Genomic DNA, 21,262 nt, shown 5'->3' with positions numbered 1-21,262 from the left:
GAGTTGGACTAGCCACCATTTTCCCTACCTTATTATGGCTAATGGCCATGGACAGCATTCAGCTGAGGGCATTCTGGGAGCAGATGGCAAGGAACTGGTAAGAAAGACCAGGATCGTGTCTCCTTCAGAAAACCAGTGAGTTGACTGTATGTTTTCTCTGACAGAAGATAAGAAGAAATATAACCTGATCTGTCACTTCCTATCCCAACTTTCATTACATACGAATTTTTCTGAGAAATTTGACATTTACTTTGTCTGCACCGAAAAAGATGGTAGTTATTCCTCCATATGTGTCAGTTTGTTTTTCAGCAGTTTAACAACAAAATATGGCAATGGATCATACCTATGCCAAGCACATAATAGCCACTCTAATTACTGCATTTAAAAGTATGTGGAATTTATTTTATTGCCCTCATTGACTTTAGTGGAGGAATAAATTTTGCCTTAACCAAATGCGATGGCCATCACTATTTATGTAGGATGAACTACCCTTATGAATAATTAAGAAAACTATTTTGATCTTTGTACATTTTGTACTTTAGCGGGAATACCTTACAGCCCTAACATCTCAGTGCTGAGGAACGTTAAAGATTGTCTAAGCCACTGGTCTAAGCTCAGGGTCATGTTTACTAGACGGACCGTATTTTCACATATTTTTTGTATTTAGCTTTTCAGTGATGCTGAAGTAACTGTATAATGAATTACTAATAAGAGTTTTGAGATAGCCAAACTTCTTGCAGCATTTAGAAATTCAACTTCCTCATTTGTGCCACTTTTTTACCGTAATCAAGATTCTCCCAAGTTGGGAGTTATAAAAATTGTTATTTCTGGTCACTTTAAAATGGTTAATTTTATGTTATGTGGATTTCACCTCAATAAATATTTCTTAACTAAAAAAACAAATAAACAAACAAAAAGCCAGTTATTTTAATCAGCCCAGATGAATTTTGAAATTATTTGGGTAGCTTATCACATTCTCATAATGATTATTTATAAAGAAGGAATTTTTTTTTTCTTGTTAAGAAAGTTTTACCTTATAAATTACAATGTGTAGACCTCATTTGCAATAATAAATGTTCAGGTACCTTTTCTTCTCTGAAATTCTTTGGTGACAGGATGATAAAGTTATTGTTTGGTCAAGGGGTAAGGCATTCCTTCCTCTCTCTTGAGCACACACTTACCACATCTAATGCCCTTACTTATCTACTCCTTTCTACCTTACTCCCTCATTGATACTTAATTTGCTCATCACACCATTGGGAAAAACAGGAGTTGCGCCATCTGAGGATACATTTGTGAAACTATAACACTACACTTGCTTCACATTCTTGTTTTGCCTCACCTTAAGCATGACAGAGTTGGACTGGATCATTTCAGAACAAGGATAAAAACATACATATAAGTAAATACAAATACATATATTTCAAATGATTAGAATACAATTATATTCACCCCTTCAAGACTTAAGATTATTATAGTCAAACTTTAAATACCAAATGGAAATTATTTTAAATAATAATTTTTGTATTTTTCAATAATCCTTGCTAGACATAATTTTGCAACTTGTGACAAGGTATGAAAACCAATTTTAAAGAAATTTTTCTTCCTCTTGCTTCTAATTGGATAATATTTCTTCTGCACATATGACATAGACTTCCTTTGGTTTCTCTAAATAGAATCAACAACAGTCTATAATTCCTAACAATATCAGACCAACAAAAAACTAGGGTGCCACAAATTCAGATATGATATCCACTCACAGTCTTCTCAAAGAGAATCAGATACACACGAGCTAAAAAATAAAACTAGTTAGTGTTTGCTACATCACATGGTAAAGAAAAGGACCAAGTATTTGAGAGGGTTTATGCAGGCGGAATGAATCATGTGAGGCAAAGGGCACAAACTCTTCCTTGTCAGGATGGGAAGAATGCCATTTTCAGAATGCCTTCTTACTAATCCTGGACCAAAAACCTCTTTAATATAATCACCCACTAAACTATAATGGATTAACATTAAGGGTCTGATGCAGAGAAAGCAAATTCACAGTTAAGGTTGTCCTTTAACATGTAGACTCAATCAAGGGTACCAAAAAAATAGTTAAGTGTCCCCCCTGTGGTGCTTAGATGCTGGAAGGCACTGTAAATTGTGAATTTTCTAGCTTTTAATGTTTGTCTAAGACTCTTAACATTTTTCCAATATTGTTGCTCCTAGGACATTTTCTTGATTTTGTCCCTGTTGCCTCCTCTGTGCATATAAACTCTGCATTCGTACATGAAAGCATGACAGACAGCTCAATTGATTCAGAAATCTAACACTGAGAAGAAGCAAAAAGGTGGGGGTAGCCTTGGGTATATCCCATAATATGAAGTATAAACATCAATGTCTCCTGAAAAAACAAACAAACAAACAAAAAACCCAGAAAACAAATCAAGAAAAAACATTTCTTCATGCTAAGAGTTTAGATATCTAACTTGAAATACAAAAGATCACATAAGTGGGTTTAAAAAACAACCCCTCCAAGCTATAGAGCCTAAGCTGTCCTTTGTGTTCAAAATTTTTAAGATTTTTTCAAACACATACGATTACTTATCTGTGTCCAGCTATTTTTTTTAATAAATGGATAACCATCCCTGGACTATTTTCCAATTCCATACACCCTTTAAAACTATAGTAAAATTTCACAAACAGCTCTTCCTGTTTTGTTTTGTATTGTACAGTGGTCCATCTGGAGATATATTAAGTGGTTAGCTCCTTCCAATAAAAGTGTGTAAAAAGTATATTGTTCACATACACCCACCCCCACCCCCCCCACACACAAAGAATGAACATGGAACACATGGCAAATGGAAATTAGATAATGTTACTGGTCGAAAACATTTAACAACAATAAAATAAGCAATAAAAAATGGGGTTCTGGTTTAACAGATGCAAAGTTCATTCATCTACCTTCATCACATAAATTATATGTTCAAGAATTGTGTCCTGTGCAAAATACAAACATGTCAATTTCAGCCCAGGGGGCATTTTTCCTGGGTTTATAACCCCTTGAAAATAGAGGTTTCATCAGAAAACCTAACATCCTCAGCTGCTTTCAACATTCTAATATATTCATAAGGCAAGTATTCGCTGGCAAACATATAACAAATTAAATGGCATGTGGGTGCGGTCCAGATTCATAATGATGGAAAATGAACCAAACCAACCATGAGATACAAGTAGAAATGAAAGAAGAAAAAGAATATGCAAAAACAAACAATACTAAAAGCGAAGGGCCATGGGTAGTTTTTCAGCTAGTATTAGACAAAATGGTGTGTGTTTGTGTGTTGTCTGAGATCAGCATTACAATTAAGAATGTGAAGCTATCTCATCAAGAACATACTAAAAGGGTCATGAGTCACAAAAGTATCGTATTAAAAGAAAAACCACATACCGTCATAGTAGACAATTGCTCCTACCAGTTTGTCCTTCTGGAGCATTGGGAAATGTTCAAGGGCTCTCGATTTGCTGAGGACATAACTGCTCTTCAGGCAATTACTTCCTGCAACCAGATCATATAGCTTGATTCCTACCCAGTAGTAAGGTAGCTGCCACCACCTACAGCATAAATAGGGGGAAAGGTTTCTTGAGACACAGAGCAGAACATTACAGAATGCCACTAAGTTACAGCATACTTTTCATTTAAGAAAAGCAATGTATATCCAGAAGTGTACATACTGCAAAAGAAACAGGAGGAACTGCATGACTGTTTGTGACACCAACTGAGCTAAATTATATAAGTAAATGAATCAGTGAGACTTTAAATGGATCATTCCTAAGACAGTGCTTCTTGACCTGGCCGCGTATGAGAATTCCCTGGAGAGCGCCAATACCTGGGCCTCACACGTCTAGAGACTTATTTAAATGGATGAAGGGTGGAGCCTGGGTGACTGTCACGTGCACCCAGGGTAGAGGTTCGTTGGTTTAAGACGTCCTAAGCTATCTACAACAAAATACGGACAAAAATGATCAAAGCTGTTTCTAGGTACTCACAACTCTCTTGTGCCTTGCAGCTGCATAAACTGCTGCTTCATACTACCTGTGTTCCAACTTAAGGCAAGTTCATGGACAGCTGTAACAACATCAGGAACACTGGATTTTATAATGTATAATCTGACACCTCCAAACCAAACTTCAATGTAGTTAATTTGGAAATTTAAAATAAGCCAAAAAGGTTTAGGCTGGGAGTTGGTACATGGTTAAGGTTCAGATTTTGCTGCAGGATACCTTTTGACTCTGCATTTTTGTTTGCAAATGTCCCGCCTCTGTTCCCCACTGTAAATGCAGTTGCCCTTCTAGAGAGTCTCGGTTAACTGGTAAGTTAACTTGGTTAACTAGTAAGAAACTACTAATTATAAACACAGAAGACAACCTCCTCAGCCTTCAAGATCTAGCCTTCAGAGGTGGGTCAGAAAAGGGTAACTTAGGAAAAGCCACATTTTTAAACACAACAAAGGCAAACATTTGAAAAGGATTAGAGATTAGGACCAGTTAGAAGTATATTATGAAACACACATTGAGGGACTATTTCCATTAAAACGGTTTTGTTCTATTGACCTCAGTGAAGCAAAGAGTATATAGATGATATCAAAAGCCTTACTTGTAAATTGGAAGCATTATAGGCAATGGAGCTGATAAATGGGGAGCAATTTCTAGTAGGTTGGCACGCTCGTGAAGGGCTTCTTTTACCATCCTATACTGAAAAGCAAAACAGAGAAAATTAGTTTGGCAGTAACAAATCATAATATTTTCAAATGGCAAGTAGACACCCCGCCAACCGATTGATACACAGAAACCTCTCTACCTCTGAGTGAGGATAGCTCCCTCCTAATCAAATTTCTAATAATACATCATGCTGTCAACCTGAAAGATTTTTTAGAAACCTTAACTGTATTTGCATAGGAGAAAAACATGCTGTCAGAGTTCCCAGGTGTAAGATCTTTTCCTGACTTGAGTTACAAGATTATTGTAACAATTTATCTTGCATTCTCTGTATTGTCGGCCTTCTCAGTCCTCTCTATTTCCCCATATAAGAAATAACAGATTGTTCAAGTTCACACTAAATGTTCCCTCCTTGCCTCCACTAACACAAGCAGAGATAATACTTAGGAGCTGCCCAGTATTTTATAGATTACAAAAAAGCTTTTGTCTTGACTCTTTTCATCTTCATTATGCCTCTCTGAAAAGCCAGCATTACTATTATAACACTAATGTAAAAATGAGAAAACTGAGGCTCTTGGACATTGAATAAAGAAGCTGGAACATATCACAAGTCGTCTGATTCTAGGTCCTATGCTCTATTCTTTGCATCCAGCATGATGCCGAAGAGACATGGAAGAAAAGAGGACACATTCGAAACTGACAATGTCAAGTTAGCACTGCTGTGTTTTTCATGTACCAGAAGCAGATAGGGAGTTCAGCTGATTTTTTTTTTTTTTTTTTTTTTTTTTTACCCCCTGGGAAATGTCATCTTCCACACTGCCTTGGCAGTTTTCAAATGGTGGCAGACTGGACACAATAAAGTGTGACATAAGAAAAGCATGACTCAGATCATCTTTTCCTTAGGAATATGTCAGTAGCAATATGAGCGTATGATTGCAGTTACAGTTAAGAGGATCAATTTAACACTCCTGTATTACAACACGGCCCCCCTGAAACTGTCTGGAAGTAGCAATTTGGTAGCCATTGGCAAAACAAACAAACATACCATCGCAATTGTTAAAATGCAACATATCCAAAGGTGATTTTGTACATTTGCTACCTTGACATGCCTGCATGCAAAAAGCCCCTGATTACCCATAAACATGATGCTATGGGAAAGTGCCAGCACATCTTTCATGAAGGATATTCCAGCAGAATACACACTAAATAGGTATTTCCAACAGGAAGAAATGTTAAAAGCCATAAAAAAAAAAAAATTTAATTGGGTAGAAAAAAGCAAAGTCGCAATTTTTGTTTAACAACCAGCATACACAATTACCTGCTCAATATCCAACTTCATGATAGCCTTCTGAAGATATCTCACACCACCATGGATCAATTTAGTGCTTCTGCTGCTGGTCCCTGATGAGAAATCATCTCTTTCTACAAGGGCTGTTTTTAGTCCTGTGTAACCAGAAAACCAAATTAACTTCTTAAATTACACAATTTGTATGTAATTCATTAAAGGCACTTCTCCAGGGTAGAGACAATCACAAGAAAAATTACTCTGAACATGGATAAATTTGTATTCAAAGTGCAGTACACTGTCTATATTATAATGAAGAGATTTTAGCCTCTTCCTGGGGGAAAAGTCAAACCAGAACTAGAAGCATATTAAACTGTGAATGAATCACAACTAGAAAATATTAGAGTACAATTTCATGGCAGTAACATACTCCAGGGCATTTAGAAGGCCGAAGGAGAGCCTGGCACCCATCCTGACCAATGCAGTAAACTCAGTGTTGTGTCAAAGCCCTGTGGAATTCACATTCTTCCCTCACTACAGGTCACTCACGCGTCCCAGCCCCTCATCTCTGGTCTACTCTAACACGTCATCCATAAAACTAGACCGGACCTCCTATGTGCTGGCTGCTGGAGGGGGTGGTAGAGTGGGTAAAAATTGGGGGAAAAAAGCACCAAAGGCGTCAATAGTGAAGAAGAAGGAAGAGAATAGCCTTTGACATTGAGGGATTTATAGGCTAAGACATGCAAGCACAGTATTATAGAATTACACAGAAAAATACAAGCCAGGACAAATAAACCCAGTGCAGAGGATCCATGAGTAAAGACAAGATTCTTGGTAAAGGTGAGGCTGAGCAAAGATAGGTTGGTTCTAGAAGTCATGTCTCTGCCTCTTTCTTTGAGGGTTGCAATAAATCTCTTAGGGATGAAACCAGCTTTGTTTTGTTTTCTTTTCTTACAAAGCCATCCCTGCTTCTTAGGATTGGGTAGGAACCCACAGAACTACAAGTGTCATATACTAGTTAGAGATGAAACCCCAAACTTCGAAAGATGCAACGTATCTACCAACACCAAGCCATGAGGAATTTTCAGTGCCTGGCATACTCATAGGGGATGAGAGAATGTCACAGAGTCCAATTACAATGAGAATATGTAACCGGAAAAGTTTAGGATCACACAGCTCATGTACGAGATTCTGTGCATATATTCAATTCAGAGCCATTTATTACATTTAATACCAAAGGGTCGTTTTTATAACTTTTAACAGTTTAAATATCGTACCCAAATGTCATCATAAAATCAGGGCAATTCCCTTGACTCCAAAGGACAAAATATTTGGAAACCATGGAGGAAAAGGAGAGAACTTTGATTCAAGGGCAAAAGTGCTAATGCTCTAACTGACTAGCAAAATAACACAGAAATTACAGGTATTATAGCCCCAGGTCACACTTTTGTAACATTTATGCTAGACAAAGATCTGTCAAAGTCTCAACTGTGAAAACTCTATCAGATATGCTTAGTAAATTCAGTACTGAATATATTAAAAAAAACCAGAAAAATATGTCAAGTTAACACATATATTTTAAAAGGATATGGAGAACATAAGTGCCAGGCAAAGTGCTGGCATTAGAAATGAATTTGGCATGGACCAAGCTGTCCAGCAGCTCCCAGCTCAGAGAGAGGTCAGTAAGTGCCACAGTTTTCCAAGTGCTAGATTTGCAAATACAGAGAACTCTTAACTTAGTCTGGGCTAGAAATTAAAATCAGGACATAAAGCTAAAATTGCATAGTCCAGATTACATTTGTAATTTATTAAGAATGCTTGCCTTGGTGAGCTTTTTCACTTTTCTTAGGAAGTCCAACAGAGAGATCTTCTTCCAACACTAAAATAGACCATTGTGTCTTCAGGTGAAGATCAAGTGAGGAGCTGACTTTCAAAGGGCATTTAAGAGCCAGATTATTTCAACTATACCCCTCATTTAACCTTGGAACCCCAATCATGGCACCAAGATACCTGCCCCATGAGAGGCAGGGACAGGAGAGTGCAAGAGCCCTCCCATCCAGCCCCTGGCCTGCCTCCTGTATTCCCCACCTCCTAGCATTGATCCCCACCCTACCCAGAAGTGTGGACTGGACCTAGCGCCTTGCTTCTAATGAACAGAATGCAACAATTTTGACCTGTCACTTCTTGATTAGGTTACAAAGGACTGTGACTCCTTCTCTCTCTCTCTCTCTCTCTCTCTTGCCCACACTCTCTCTTGCCCTCTCTTGCTTACTAAGACAAAGGAAACTATCATGTTTTAAGAGCAGTGACTAAAGGAGGCCCCCAGGCCACAAGTCACAAGGAACTGAGGCCTCCATTGGACAACCAGTGAGGAAGTGAATCTTGCCAACAACTACAGGAGGGCTAGGAGGTGCTGCATCCTGTTGGAGACTCAGAGCCAGAGAACCCAGGGTAAGGCAAGGCCAGATCCCTGACCCACCAAAATTGTGTGATAGCAAATGTCATCTTAGGCCACCAAATTTCAGTGTAGCTTATTGATTGCACGATTCCCCATGCGAATAATAACTGCAATCACAGTATAAGTTTGTAGTCGCATATCGGGTTAAGTTTATGGAGGAGTGTGTGTTCAAGATAGGAGGGGAGGGAATGACTGGCAAAACAAAACAAAACAAGTACTTAAGCAAGAGAAAGGAAAATGCTTGAGATGGCCGAGCTCATTTAGGGGCCGCTTGTCACTCAGGGGCTGGGAACGATGTGAAGGAGATCCAGGGGCAGGAATAGTAAAAGGTAGATCGCAAAGGACCTTTCATCCACACTGGGGAATTTGGACTCTGTCCTATGGGCCACCGTTTCTCACAAGTAAGTAATATCTGAGTTTCCTGAAAAAGAAAATGCCTTTGAGACCATGGCTCCAAGTCGGGGATTGGTTTGAGCAGCACATGCTTTGTCAGAAAGTACAAGATTTGGCATCAATGCCAAAGAAGGATGAGCCTGAACACTGTTCTCAGTTCCAAGTTATCCATTTTGAGGAAGGGTATTGCTGGTTGCTTTTTTTATTATGGTGATTATAAAAAAGGAATAAAATTTCAATTTTTCCAGAAATTCTTGGATATTGTTTTGAGAAACATGATTGTGCTGTCAGGGGAAGCACCAAAGTATTGTAAGCTGAGACATCAGATTACTGTTCTAGAAAGATCTTTTTGTGGGGGTGGAGGGGAGGGGTGGAAGGGAGAAGAGAGGGGGCAGACCATTTAGGGGATGTGTGCCATATAGTAGGAGCAGGGCAGTGAAGAGCCCAGCCTCACAAGGCAGAAGATGAAGAGAGAAATTTATGGGCTTGTGTTATCAGGATGCATTTTTTTTTCTTTCCTAAACTGACAGAGTGTGAGGCAGGGAACTACTCTAGGAATTAGCAAGCCATCTCAGGAGGATATTTCAGGATATGTAAGTGAGAGCTAACACTTCAAAGCCTCAAAACTGCTTTTGCAAGTATTGGACATTTAAAAAAGTTATTCACATGTATTTATGTGAGAAACCCTAGTGAATACCAACAAAAGTTAAAATGGGCTTCTCTGTCAAACCAGGCTGTTTTGCTTGTCCTATTATTTCTAGTGTCATATCATCAAGCTACCCACCAGAATTTCTGGAGCGAAATGATACTGCTTCTTCCAGAGCAAAGAAACATAAAAATGTAACCTCCAAAGTTACAGCTAAATTGATATAGTCATGTAATCTAAAAGTATTTCCAAAAGTTTCCAGAACAACACACACAAAAAAACCCAGATATTCAGGGAGAAAAAGAAAATATTTTTAAATTTTCAGCTGCTATTATACACCAAATGTTTTCTAATTTTTATTGAATGAGCACAATGGAGTGAGGGAAGAGGGAACTGAGGCAAAATCAAGACATCACTAGAAGTTCTGTTTCTCACAAATATATTTTTAATTGATTAACCAACTATAGCAAAGACAATGAAATTTTTAAAAGCCTTGTAATCTTGCACAGTTGCATTATCTACTATGTTCCTGTTTCACCCCTCAAAAATCCAAAATTTTCCTTGCCTCAAAAATTACTGATCCAAAATTAAGAGCTCAGTTTTCTGCTACTTCAAGTATAAAACAAGGAAGTGAAAAGGGTACTGTTTTACCTTCTTAAAGACAATGAACAGTATTTTTAAGTGACATTTAATGCTAACATTTTATGTTCTTGGGTAAAATAATTAAGTTTGAAGGACATCAAAAATAATGTACTGAGGCTTCAAGCAACTACTGCTGGCTCTGGATTTGAGGCACTCGGGAAGATCTTCCCTCAGAGTAAATAAAGAACGGCTTCCTTACGTGCCTGACAATGAAGGGCTGACCTCTCCATGCATTTACAGTAATTCAACTTAACTAGTTCAAGATTTTATGAGGAATAGTTTTGTTTTTTGTTTTTTTTTGTTTTTCGTTTTACTTTTCTTCTTAGCAGTTCCTTTTTATGGAAATCAATGAGCTCTGTCGCTTCTGAGATGAACTAGAACATTTTGGAGGGGTACTATTATTTTGTTTATTTTTTTTATTATTGATTGCTTTCCATAGGTATTCACAGCAATTTCATGACCGTGGTGAAGTACTAGTATTTGGAGTGAAATGACTTTAAAATCTTAGATGGAGTAACTAGGTTAGCTACAGTGGAAGAATAAAATCCACGGAAATCTGCCTTTACCATCGTCTTCAACCCATCTTTTAGCGAGTTCAGATTGTGTCCTGAGGGATGTGTGGCAAGGGGCATGAACTAAATAAGGCTCTTTACAGCTTTGCCTTTGCCGACCTGGGTGAGAACATCTAGATACCAAGCACTTTCAACTAAACCGATTTGTGGCTCAAGACAGTTGAATGAATATGGAGGAGTAATTACCTTCTAAGGGGAAGAATAGTACGACATTTAACTTTCACAATGTGATATAGAACAGAAGTATATTTTAATACCTTTTACTGATTATCTTATTATGCATGAAAACATGCTCAATATAATAAATGCGGAGATGTAAAGAGAACAAAATAAAACTCTCCTGTAATCGCACTGCTTAGAGATAACCACAGCTGACATTTGTGAACATTTAAACGTTCGCATTTTCTATGCATGTATATAATCACATATGTACATTTTTACAAAAATAGGATCATATGATATATTCCATTTTTTCATTTAATGCTATTTATTGTAAGCATCTCCCCATGTCAACACATATTTTTCTATCATTTTATTTGTAATGTATGAATAAGTATTACATTAAATATTTACAATGATTTATATTCAATTCCTTATTTTTGAACATTTGGGTTATTTCATACCTTCACTATCACAGATATTACTGCAACATATTTTCACTTAAACTCTTTGCATTTTTAATTATTTCATTAGAATAAATTTTCAGATATGGCATTATTTGGATATTTTTAAATAGAAAGGAGAGATAAATCCTTGTAAATTACCTAGTGGAGGCACCAAGGTAATATACAAATAAAAAATTTAGAGACTCTGTACGTTAGTAGCATAGCAAAAGTATTAAAGCCCCATGCCCCGTGAAGGAAAAATACTGTTTATCCTTCTTTAGAAAAGCTTTGGGCGCATACCTTTGGATTTCAGAAAGCCAATGCCATTAATAAGACAAGGAACTAAACCAAAGGCTGAACATTTTATATGAAAGATTGATTTCCTAAAAAAATAACACTCCTTCTCCACAGTGCAAAGTAAACCTGGCTTGTTAATTTCAGCAATATGAATCCTATGCAATGGCTTAGTTCTTTTTAACAATCAATGTTAACATTTTACAGAACTATATAATATCGGATTGGTTATTTAATATTGTTGCTATTTATATGAGGAAACAAACTATTAATGCAGATACCATGTTGCAGTAGAACATATCACTAACATACTTTGTGTCCCTTAAGTACACACAGATTATGGAGGCACAAAAATGTTAATTAGAGTCATATAGTATATTAATTAGAGTCATATAGTTATAAGGGGAGAAGGGAGTTGCTGTTGTTGCTTCCTCTTTTTACTTTTTTATTATAAAAACTGCCAGCGTTCAAAGAGAGGAGGACTATCCAAGGGATGAAAAAAGAGACTAACACACCACTGGCTTCCTGGTTGCAAAATCCAGACATAACTAATGTTAATGATAAAAATGTCCCATATATATTACCAGAAACTTAATATGTTTATGAAAGTATACAACCTGTGTACCTTTTTGCTTTAAACACAAATAAAATTGATGAATTCATTCTTTACAACTTGTTTTCAAATTTACGTTACATTTTAGCCATTGTCCCTCCCCCTATTATGAAAATAGGCATAAACTTTTCAATAACTTTTCAATAACTGAATGTACCCAATTTATTAAACCAGACCTCAGGTTTTTGCTATTGTAAATTGCTGTAAGTAAAATTTTGGTCAATATGGCATTATGAGTTCAGCTTTGAACTCCTCTTCGTCTGCACACACAGAGAAAATCGTCTCTGTGTATATTTGAGGAATGTGGTTGATTTGAAAATAAATACACTTTGGATCAGAAATGTAGCAGAAACTCAGAGCAGAGTGGTTAGGCCAAAAGCCTCTGCTTGCTGGATCTAAACCAGGCAAAGGTTTAGCCTGGGTCTAAACCAGGCAAAGGCAACCAAAAATTCAATCCCTAAAGGTTAAGAGGAATCCTGGTCTTCCTTGCAAGCAGAGGTTAGGGAGCCAGACTGACTACCTGAATGCTGGGACGAAGGGCTTTAGCCAGTGTAAGGAGTGGGGGAGATGCTTCTGCTGACCACTGTCCAGGGCTGTGGACTATCTGCGGGGACATATCTAGGAGATAGGAAGACAGACACAGAGAGCATCACCTAAGCCAAAGCACCACTAACTCGCTCAGCAATTGGTCTGCTCGATGCCCATTATCAGCCCATGTCAAGAGCCTCAATTTGACTCTGGGAAAAGTCTCTGATGGGACTGGAGGGTGGAAAGGACTCTATGTATAGAGCTTAAGGTATGGAAACAGTGATACAAAAGTGATCTCATATGAATGAAAGGAAGGAAGGAAACGAAGCAAAATAAAAGATGTAAAGTAAAAAATACAAAATAAATGCATATTTGATCCAAACAAATGGAAATGGATCAAATTCCATTCTTCTTTCTTTATGCTTAATAGATAGAAACTATCTTTAAGTGGATCAAATTCCCCTAGTTAAAGATAGATTCTAAGTAGAATCAAAATAAAAACTTAATTAAAAAGTAAAGATAGGGGAGCCTGGGTGGCTCAGTGGGTTGAGGCCTCTGTCTTCAGCTCAGGTCATGATCCCAGAGACCTGGGATCGAGCCCCACATCAGGCTCTCTGCTCCTTGGGGAGCCTGCTTCCTCCTCTCTCTGCCTGCCTCTCTGCCTACTTGCGATCTCTATCTGTCAAATAAATAAAATAAAATCTTAAAAAAAAAAAAAAAAGTTAAGATAGATTTTATCTATTAAGCAAAAAGAAAAAAAAAAAAAAAGTCCAGAGGCTCCTGGCTGGCTCAGACAGAAGAGCATGCGACTCCTGATGTTGGGGTCATGAGTTCAAGCCCCATGTTGGGTGGAGAAATAATGTAAATAAATAAATAAACTTTTAAAAAAAACACAAAGGAATCCAGCTATGCACTGTTTATCACAGACATACTAAAGCAAAGAATACAGAAAAGTTGAAAACAATGTAACAAACCCTGTCTGCTAGGTTCTAAATACTTTCCCAGTCTCACATGTGTTTATTATTTTTTTTGCCATAGATAACTTTTAATTTTTATGAAATGAGATGTAGCAAAATTTTCCAAAAGGAAAATGGCTCTATTGTTGTCCTGCTTAAAAATACCTTACTCCTTTTTTTTTTTTTTTTTTTAATATTCACATATACTGGGGCACCTGGGTGGCTCAGTGGGTTAAGCCTCCTCCTTCAGCTCAGGTCATGATCTCGGGGTTCTGGGATCGAGCCCCGCATCAGGCTCTCTGCCCAGCGGAGAACCTGCTTCCCCCCTCTCTCTGCCTGCCTCTTTGCCTACTTGTGATCTCTCTCTCTCTGTCAAATAAATAAAATCTTAAAAACAAATCACATAAACTTTCTTCTGATAGGTTTATGGTGTTTTATGGTTATGTACTTGGTTCACTTGGAATATGACAAACAAGAATATATACACATATGTATTTATGTGTGTACATATGTGTGTGTATCTATGTACATGTAAGAACATACATATATCCAAATACAAACAAAAACCTGGGGAAGTAGATAATCCAACATACTTATTAAATAACTAATAATGACAGATTTGAAATGCTGCCTTACCATATTCTGAATTTTATGTATCTAGGTCTATTTCTAGGCTCTTTTGTTCCACTTATCTCTATATTTGTTTAGCAAACTATTTTAAGTAGTTTAGAATACACTTTAATATCTGATAGATCTCTATATCTTCTATTATTATTCTTCCTTTTTTAAAAGATTTTATTTATTTATTTGACCAAGAGAAAGAGAGAGAGCACAAGCAGGGGGAGCAGCAGATAAAGAGGGAGAAGCAGACTCCCTGCTGAGCAGGAAGCCTGATGCAGGCTGATCCCAGGACCCTGGGATCTCAACCTGAGCCGAAGGCAGACGCTCAACCAGCAGAGCACCCATGTGCCCCTATCATTATTCTTTTTCAGAATTCATCCAGTAAAGCTCATAGGCTCGTTTTTCCAGATAAACTTTAGCATAATTTTTCAAGGACCACCCCCAAATCCTGTCAAAGAAAAGCAGTATATTAATTAAAATTGCATTAAATTTCCAAAAAATTTTGGTAGGACTTTGCAGTCTGATCTAACTAGTAGAGTTCAGAAAACCGCAAACTTCGTCTTTGCAAGTCTGCTGTCCTAACATAGGATTTTCTCTTCCGTCATCATGGTAAAGGGGTGGAAGGAGAAGGGGTAAAGGTGCAGGCCTATAATTCCCAGAATGCACATCTTCCCAGGCTTTCCCTCTTCTGCCCTTTTTCTACAATACACACACCTCCTCCCTCTCACAAACCTTTACGTAGACAGAAAAGTGTCATTATTCTCTTTCACTTATGCCTGAAAACCTGGAGGCTCTCTACAAGGTTAAGACACTTGTAGAAGCTCATAAAGCTAGTATGTGATGAAGCTAAGACTTGATCCCACTTCATTTTAATTTCACAACCTGTGTCCTTAATCACTGGGCTATACTGTTAGACGCGCAGAAACTGAGAATTGAGGAACTACCAGACACATACCATTCATAAACTAAAAGTATATATACCTTTTTTTGACCAGGAGAACTACAATGAACATTTCCCTCCTGCAAGAGACAGTCTTCTCCGGAATGTGAATTAAAAGCCATAAAGGTTAAACATACAAATCAGATTTTAAACCAAAAATGTCCTAGGTGATCCTCAATACATACAGGTAAAATCACATAAAAGAACAAAAAGAACTGAAAAATACTCTTTGATGAACCCTGAGGGGGTGATTATAGCGATCAGATTCTCCTCATTCCAGCTCTCCTTGGGGGCAGAGTGTCTCCAACAGCGCTTCAAGGCTGGGCTCCTGCCCAGAGACTGGACCTAGTGTTACACAGAGAAGCGATTTCTATTGATCCTGGAAACCTGCAGAAGAACGTGACGAGAATTGTGCATATTATGTTTACAAAATCATATTCCCAAATGAAAATTGATTCCCAAGAAAATGCAGAAGGTAAGAATGCAAATAAATGTTCATTAGGAAGCTTTCATGACTTTTTCTCTGCCTTCTACAGTCTTTGTTTATCCATTACCAAAATTGCATTTGGGCACAGTATTCCATCAAAAAGCTCGTGCAAACATTTCTATACAAGCCCTTTAACATCTAGTGGTTCCCCCAAAACTTTGATGTCCTGAAAAATCTAATTATTACTGGTAACTTTAAAAGATCACAGTAATTTATTTTTGTCAAATGTGACTAAAGATTAATGGAAACAATCAGGAATAATTTGGTAAAAACATATCAAATGCAGAGAAAGCAAAATTTGTTGTTAAGTGAAGCATCAAATATAATAAAAGAGCAAATTCCATGAATGAACAGCAACAATGCACAATTCATTAACCAAATGCCCATGATTATTTCACACTTCAGAGGGCTACTGATATGATCAGAAATTGTAGTAAAAGGATAAATACAGAGATGCTGAAGCATCTCTATACATTTTAATTATAAATCCTACCCCCTCAAGGGCTACCAACATAATAAAAGAAATACAAACTAAGGTTTAGCCATCCCTCTTACAAGGGATATTCTGTAGATATAAAGCTCTACATATAAGACATTCAGTCAATCGTTACTAACTAAAAGAATTTAAAATCTGGTCAACAGCCAGGCTCTGGAACCTCTGACCTTCCCAAAGTCATCCCACCACCACCACCACCATCTCCATCACTATCCTACCATGACTGCGATCATCTGCTCATGCACCGGTTCATGCCTCGTCACTACCGATGACCTTCACCGCCCAAAGGAAAATTGCACATTTTCTGCAAAGACTACCAAACTATAAGCCCCTGGAGGACAAAAACCACATCTTATTAACCTGCTTATTCTCAGAGCTGGATCAGTACTTGACTCACAGTTTTGTTTTAAATAGGAAAAACAAACAAACAATAAAACTTGAAACCTAAAGAATCCTTAACAAGAACATCCTTGGGATAAATTCTTCAGCCATTAAAAAAAATGAATAGCACAACGTGATTAAATGCATTGTTTTTTGAAAGTAACACACTACAGAGTAATGACTGTAGTATGATCTTGTCTAAGCTTTGAAAAAGATAAAAATCTAGAAAGTGAGATTTTTCAAAGGAAGAAAAGGCACTGAATAGGGGTCACCTCGGTATCAGTACATTCGGTCCCGCAACTTACCCTAATTCTTTGAAGGAAGCTGGCTCTCCAACACCCCTCAACTTTCCTACCAGTTCTAGGTTTCCATTTAAACAATGCCCTCTGCCTTCAGAGAATCTTGTCTCATTTTCTCCCTCTATCTCTGATATCTAGTCAGTTCTCCATTCCACGTTCTACCCTACTGTGTATTTCCTCTGTCTCTACTCTAAGCAATACCGGGGAGATACACAGACACACAGACACACACACACACACACACACACAGAGATATCCTGCACAGAAAACAAATTTACACTTTCTAACCACAGCAAATGACCCCTATTCCCTATCACATTCTCCACATGGTAGTTTTAAATCTTTTCTACATGAAGTCTCCTATTCCCACGGTAAGTAGAACATCTCTCTTTGTGCTTGTGTGAATAAAAACAGTTCTTCTTGGGGCGCCTGGGTGGCTCAGTGGGTAAAGGCCTCTGCCTTCGGCTCAGGTCATGATCCCAGAGTCCTGGGATCGAGCCCCGCATCGGGCTCTCTGCTCGGCGGGGGGCCTGCTTCCCCCCCCCCCCTCTGCTGCCTGCCTCTCTGCCTACTTGTGATCTCTGTCTGTCAGATAAATAAATAAAATCTTAAAAAAAAAAAAAAACAGTTCTTCTTGGTCACAGAGGCTCCCTTTTTTATATCTTAGAATCTTTACCCTTTGTTTTTGTCTCTGAAAGATGTCCCTTATCTCCCTACCAAACCTAAGATACATTTTTGTTATCATTGTTCCACACGTTGCCTCCTATTCTTGGCATATAAAGGTTCTCCTCCTGTATAGGCTTTTTCCTCTGAGTCCACAGAAATATTCAGATTGTTCCTCTAGGAAGAAAGGAAGGAAGGATTGAAGGAACGGAGAGGAGGAGGGAGAGGGGAAGGAGAGAAAGGAAGAAAGAAAGAAAGAAAGAGAAAGAGAGAAAGAGAGAAAGAGAGAAAGAAAGAAAGAAAGAAAGGAAGGAGGGAGGGGAAAAGAAAGAAAGAAGAAAGGAAGGAGAGAAAGAAAGAAAGAAGAAAGAAAAAGAACGGAAGGAAGGAAGGAGGGAAGGAAGGAATGAATGATGGATGGATGGATGCAGGAAGGAAGAGAACAATCGCACATATTGCCTCCCTTCTTTATATCCTACTACACCATCAAGTTACCTCCTTGCTATTTTGTCTGTTTCTAGATGTCTTAAAAGTTTATGCCCAGGCCAGCTCCTTCCTTACAGCCAATCTATTCCTCGTCACCAAATCCAATGCTCTTCAGTGTCTCAAAGTGGCCCATTCAGTATAGTCCAAAGGCCTTCTTCTGGCATACCAGGCCCAGTCCCACCTCCCCAACTTTTCTCATACCCTGCTCCAACCCCTGGATGCTCCAAAGGGAAACGTGCCGTCTCCCACACGCGCTGACTCCACGCTCTTCCTCCCGCACGTGCGCTCAGATTGCGACGCTTCCACGAAGCAACGTTTGCCTATTAAAATTCTACCTGTGCAAAATAGCAGCTTTTTTTCTCCTGACCACCCTTTGCAGATATAACGACCCTCCGCTTTATAGAACCATAACGCCCACACGCCTTTTGAAAGGCGCGGATCCTCCGTGATGTCATTCCGTCTACACAGATGAGCAGAACTGTGAGCACCTTCAAGGAGTCGACCACCCATCCGGTTTGAGCGCTCTTTAGCATCTTGCGAACGCCATGCATCCAACAGGCTGATTGTGAATATTCGTGGAACTAAAAAAAATTTTTTTTGGAACTAAAATGTTTTTAAAACTGCCATATATTTCAGTACATAGCATAAACATAACAGGAAACACCAAACAATAGATTTTTCTGAATCTTACTGGGGAAATGATCTGCTAGGACAGAAAACTGTCACCTGGTCAATTCTAACTCCTGGGAGGGCTAGCCTCTAACAAGACTGCCCGTTATGTTAGCAACATGGCCTCCCTTTCCACACTCCTTCCCAAGCCTCCAGGGGAGAGAGGTGAGTTCTAATACCTCGAGGTAACTACAACCATTCTTTCCACCTGCTTTAGTATGTCCGAGGATAATGTGGCACAAATTACAAACCAGGAACGGAAACAGGGAGCTCTATGAAAATCGGGGAGTGCCGGACAACACAATAAATTCCAAGGGCTATATCTGAATTTACTATTATTTAAAAGTGACAAAAAGGACCTAAGCTGTGAAGTCTCAGTGGGTCAAAACTTCAGTGTGGATCCTATGCTATACAGTAAATCTAGAGCACTTTCCTGCTCGTAGTGCCTGTGCCTAAATCTTGCCAAATGTATTCATGTCTGAAAAGTAAATTCTACCAGGTATGTGAGGCAACCAAGTATAAGTCTAGGGAGGATGTGGCAGTAACTTAATCTGAGAAGAACTGCTCCATGGAATAAATCATTACCACTGAGTATGACACCACAAGAAATCTGGAACATTATACAGTAACTAAAACAACCCAGAGTCAAAGTTCCACGCAGCAGTGCCGAGCCCAACTGGATACATCCAAGAATGCCACAGAGAATATTTCTCTAGGACAACTGGTTCTCAAAGTCTTTGCCTTAGGGGTACCTGGGTGGCTCAGCTGGTTAAGCATCCCACTCTTGTTTTCGATTCAGGTTGTGATCTCAAGTCTTGATCTAGGGATCATGATCTCACAGTCATGGGATGGAGCCCCATGTGGGCTCCACAGGCTGTGTTTCTCCCCCTCCCCATCCACCTCCCCCTACCCGGCTCTCACACACACCAGAACTCTCTCTCTAAAATAAAGTCTTCAAAAATAATAATTAAAAAAATAAAAGTATTTTGCCTTCATGTTAATAATGGCAGTTATAGGGGTACCTGGTAGGCTTGGTGGTAAAGCATGCGACTCTTAAATCTCAGGAGCATAAGTTCCAGCTCACATTGGATGTGGAGCCTACTTAATAATAATAATAATAATAATAATAATAGCTATAAATACTATCTGCAACTTACTGAGCTTCTATTTTGTGTGACAAGCACACAAAAGCCGTCTTCATGATTTCACATTTAATCCTCACAAAAATCATTCAAAGAAGGTATTTTTAACTTATTGGAAGGATGAGGAACCTTACAGAAATTAAGGAATTCGCCCAAGTGAGTGCATGTGTATGTGTCCATAACTATAAACACTTCTAATAAAGCTGTTGAGATAGGATATGTACCCAGATTTCCTTCACCCCAAACTCCACACTAATAATAACCACAGGCAAAAATCAAATTGTTTTATTAACTATATCACATGGAAGACCACTGGTGCTCCATACTAGAATTTCTTTCTTTACATGTCATGTTTCCGTTTTTAAAGAGCTTCTCAACATGCCTTTCCCAATGCTGACGAATTGGGTGGCTGAGACAGAACTACAGGTTAGCAACTGTCTTTTCTGTCATGAATTCACAATAAACTCAAGTCTCCTAAACTGAAGTCCATATCTCACTGGAAGAAATGCTTTTAAGAGATACAGGAAAAAAGAGTTCTTTTAATAGATAAACTCATTTTAATAAGTCTTTTCTACCCTTCCCTGACACAAATGTGATTTCAGACCATAGGATACATATTTTTTATTTCATTAAAAGACATTTACTTTAGGATATTAGAAAGAAATAAGCAAAAAGAGCAAATTCATGAACTCATAGGAAGTTAAATTTTCTTTTTAAAGAAATTTCTTTTTAAATAAATTTTACTCATAAAATACCAGCTATGTTTAATTTTAAAATTGTGTGAGTGCCTAGATTAAGAAACTATGAAGGTGTTTCACAAAGGCTGGAAAATCCGGCAACGTGCCAGGAACGTGACTTTACTAGTCTAGAGCGCACACCAAGTGTTTGACTGGGGGCGAGGGTGGGGGACAGGAAACCTCGGTCTGGAAAACATCCACCCACGTGGGGACTCACCTCTGGTGACGGCATCCAGTGCGCAGCCGCACCCTGTTGCTCCTCCTCCAATGACAAGGATGTCGAATTCAGACATGTTTTGCAAGGTCAGTAGCTGAGCTTCTCTGGAAGGAGGCTCCCTGTTAACAGGTTCTGTGACGTACTCGGCTGCTTCGACATAGGCCAAGCTCACCTGGTGTTAAGAGTCCAAAGTCAGCTTTTAGTTTTTCATGGGAATGCCAATGCAATGCACCTGACAGTATGCCAGAAGAAGAGATGTGTAATGGAGACAAGCAAAACCAAAGCTAGACCGTAGTCCACAGTCCACATAGACCCACCGGACTAACTGCCCTGTAGAAAAGAAAAGTCCTTACAATCGGGGGGGGGGGGGGGGGGGGGGGGGGGGGGGGTTTTTTTTTGTTTTTTTTTTTGGGGAGGGGGGGAGAGGAAGAAAC

General features: G+C 38.6%; 1 protein-coding gene across 3 annotated transcripts in view; it reads right to left on the bottom strand.

The window, feature by feature from the left end:
- Positions 1-21,262, bottom strand: part of GPD2 (glycerol-3-phosphate dehydrogenase 2) — a 143,100-nt gene that overhangs the window by 64,183 nt on the left and 57,655 nt on the right. For all 3 annotated transcript variants that reach the window (XM_032857847.1, XM_032857845.1, XM_032857846.1), the window contains exons 3-6: positions 20,829-21,000; positions 6,017-6,141; positions 4,637-4,734; positions 3,431-3,594 (exon numbers count right to left, since the gene is read on the bottom strand). In XM_032857847.1, coding sequence (XP_032713738.1) covers positions 3,431-3,594; positions 4,637-4,734; positions 6,017-6,141; positions 20,829-21,000 — 559 coding nt within the window. The remainder of the gene's footprint in view (positions 1-3,430; positions 3,595-4,636; positions 4,735-6,016; positions 6,142-20,828; positions 21,001-21,262) is intronic.

Source organism: Lontra canadensis, unplaced genomic scaffold, assembly GCF_010015895.1.
Source record: "Lontra canadensis isolate GAN:19392208 unplaced genomic scaffold, GSC_riverotter_1.0 scaffold13, whole genome shotgun sequence".
Lineage (NCBI taxonomy): Eukaryota > Metazoa > Chordata > Mammalia > Carnivora > Mustelidae > Lontra > Lontra canadensis.
The sequence above is the reverse complement of the archived record's forward strand: the minus strand, read 5'-3'. Positions and strand labels throughout refer to the sequence as shown.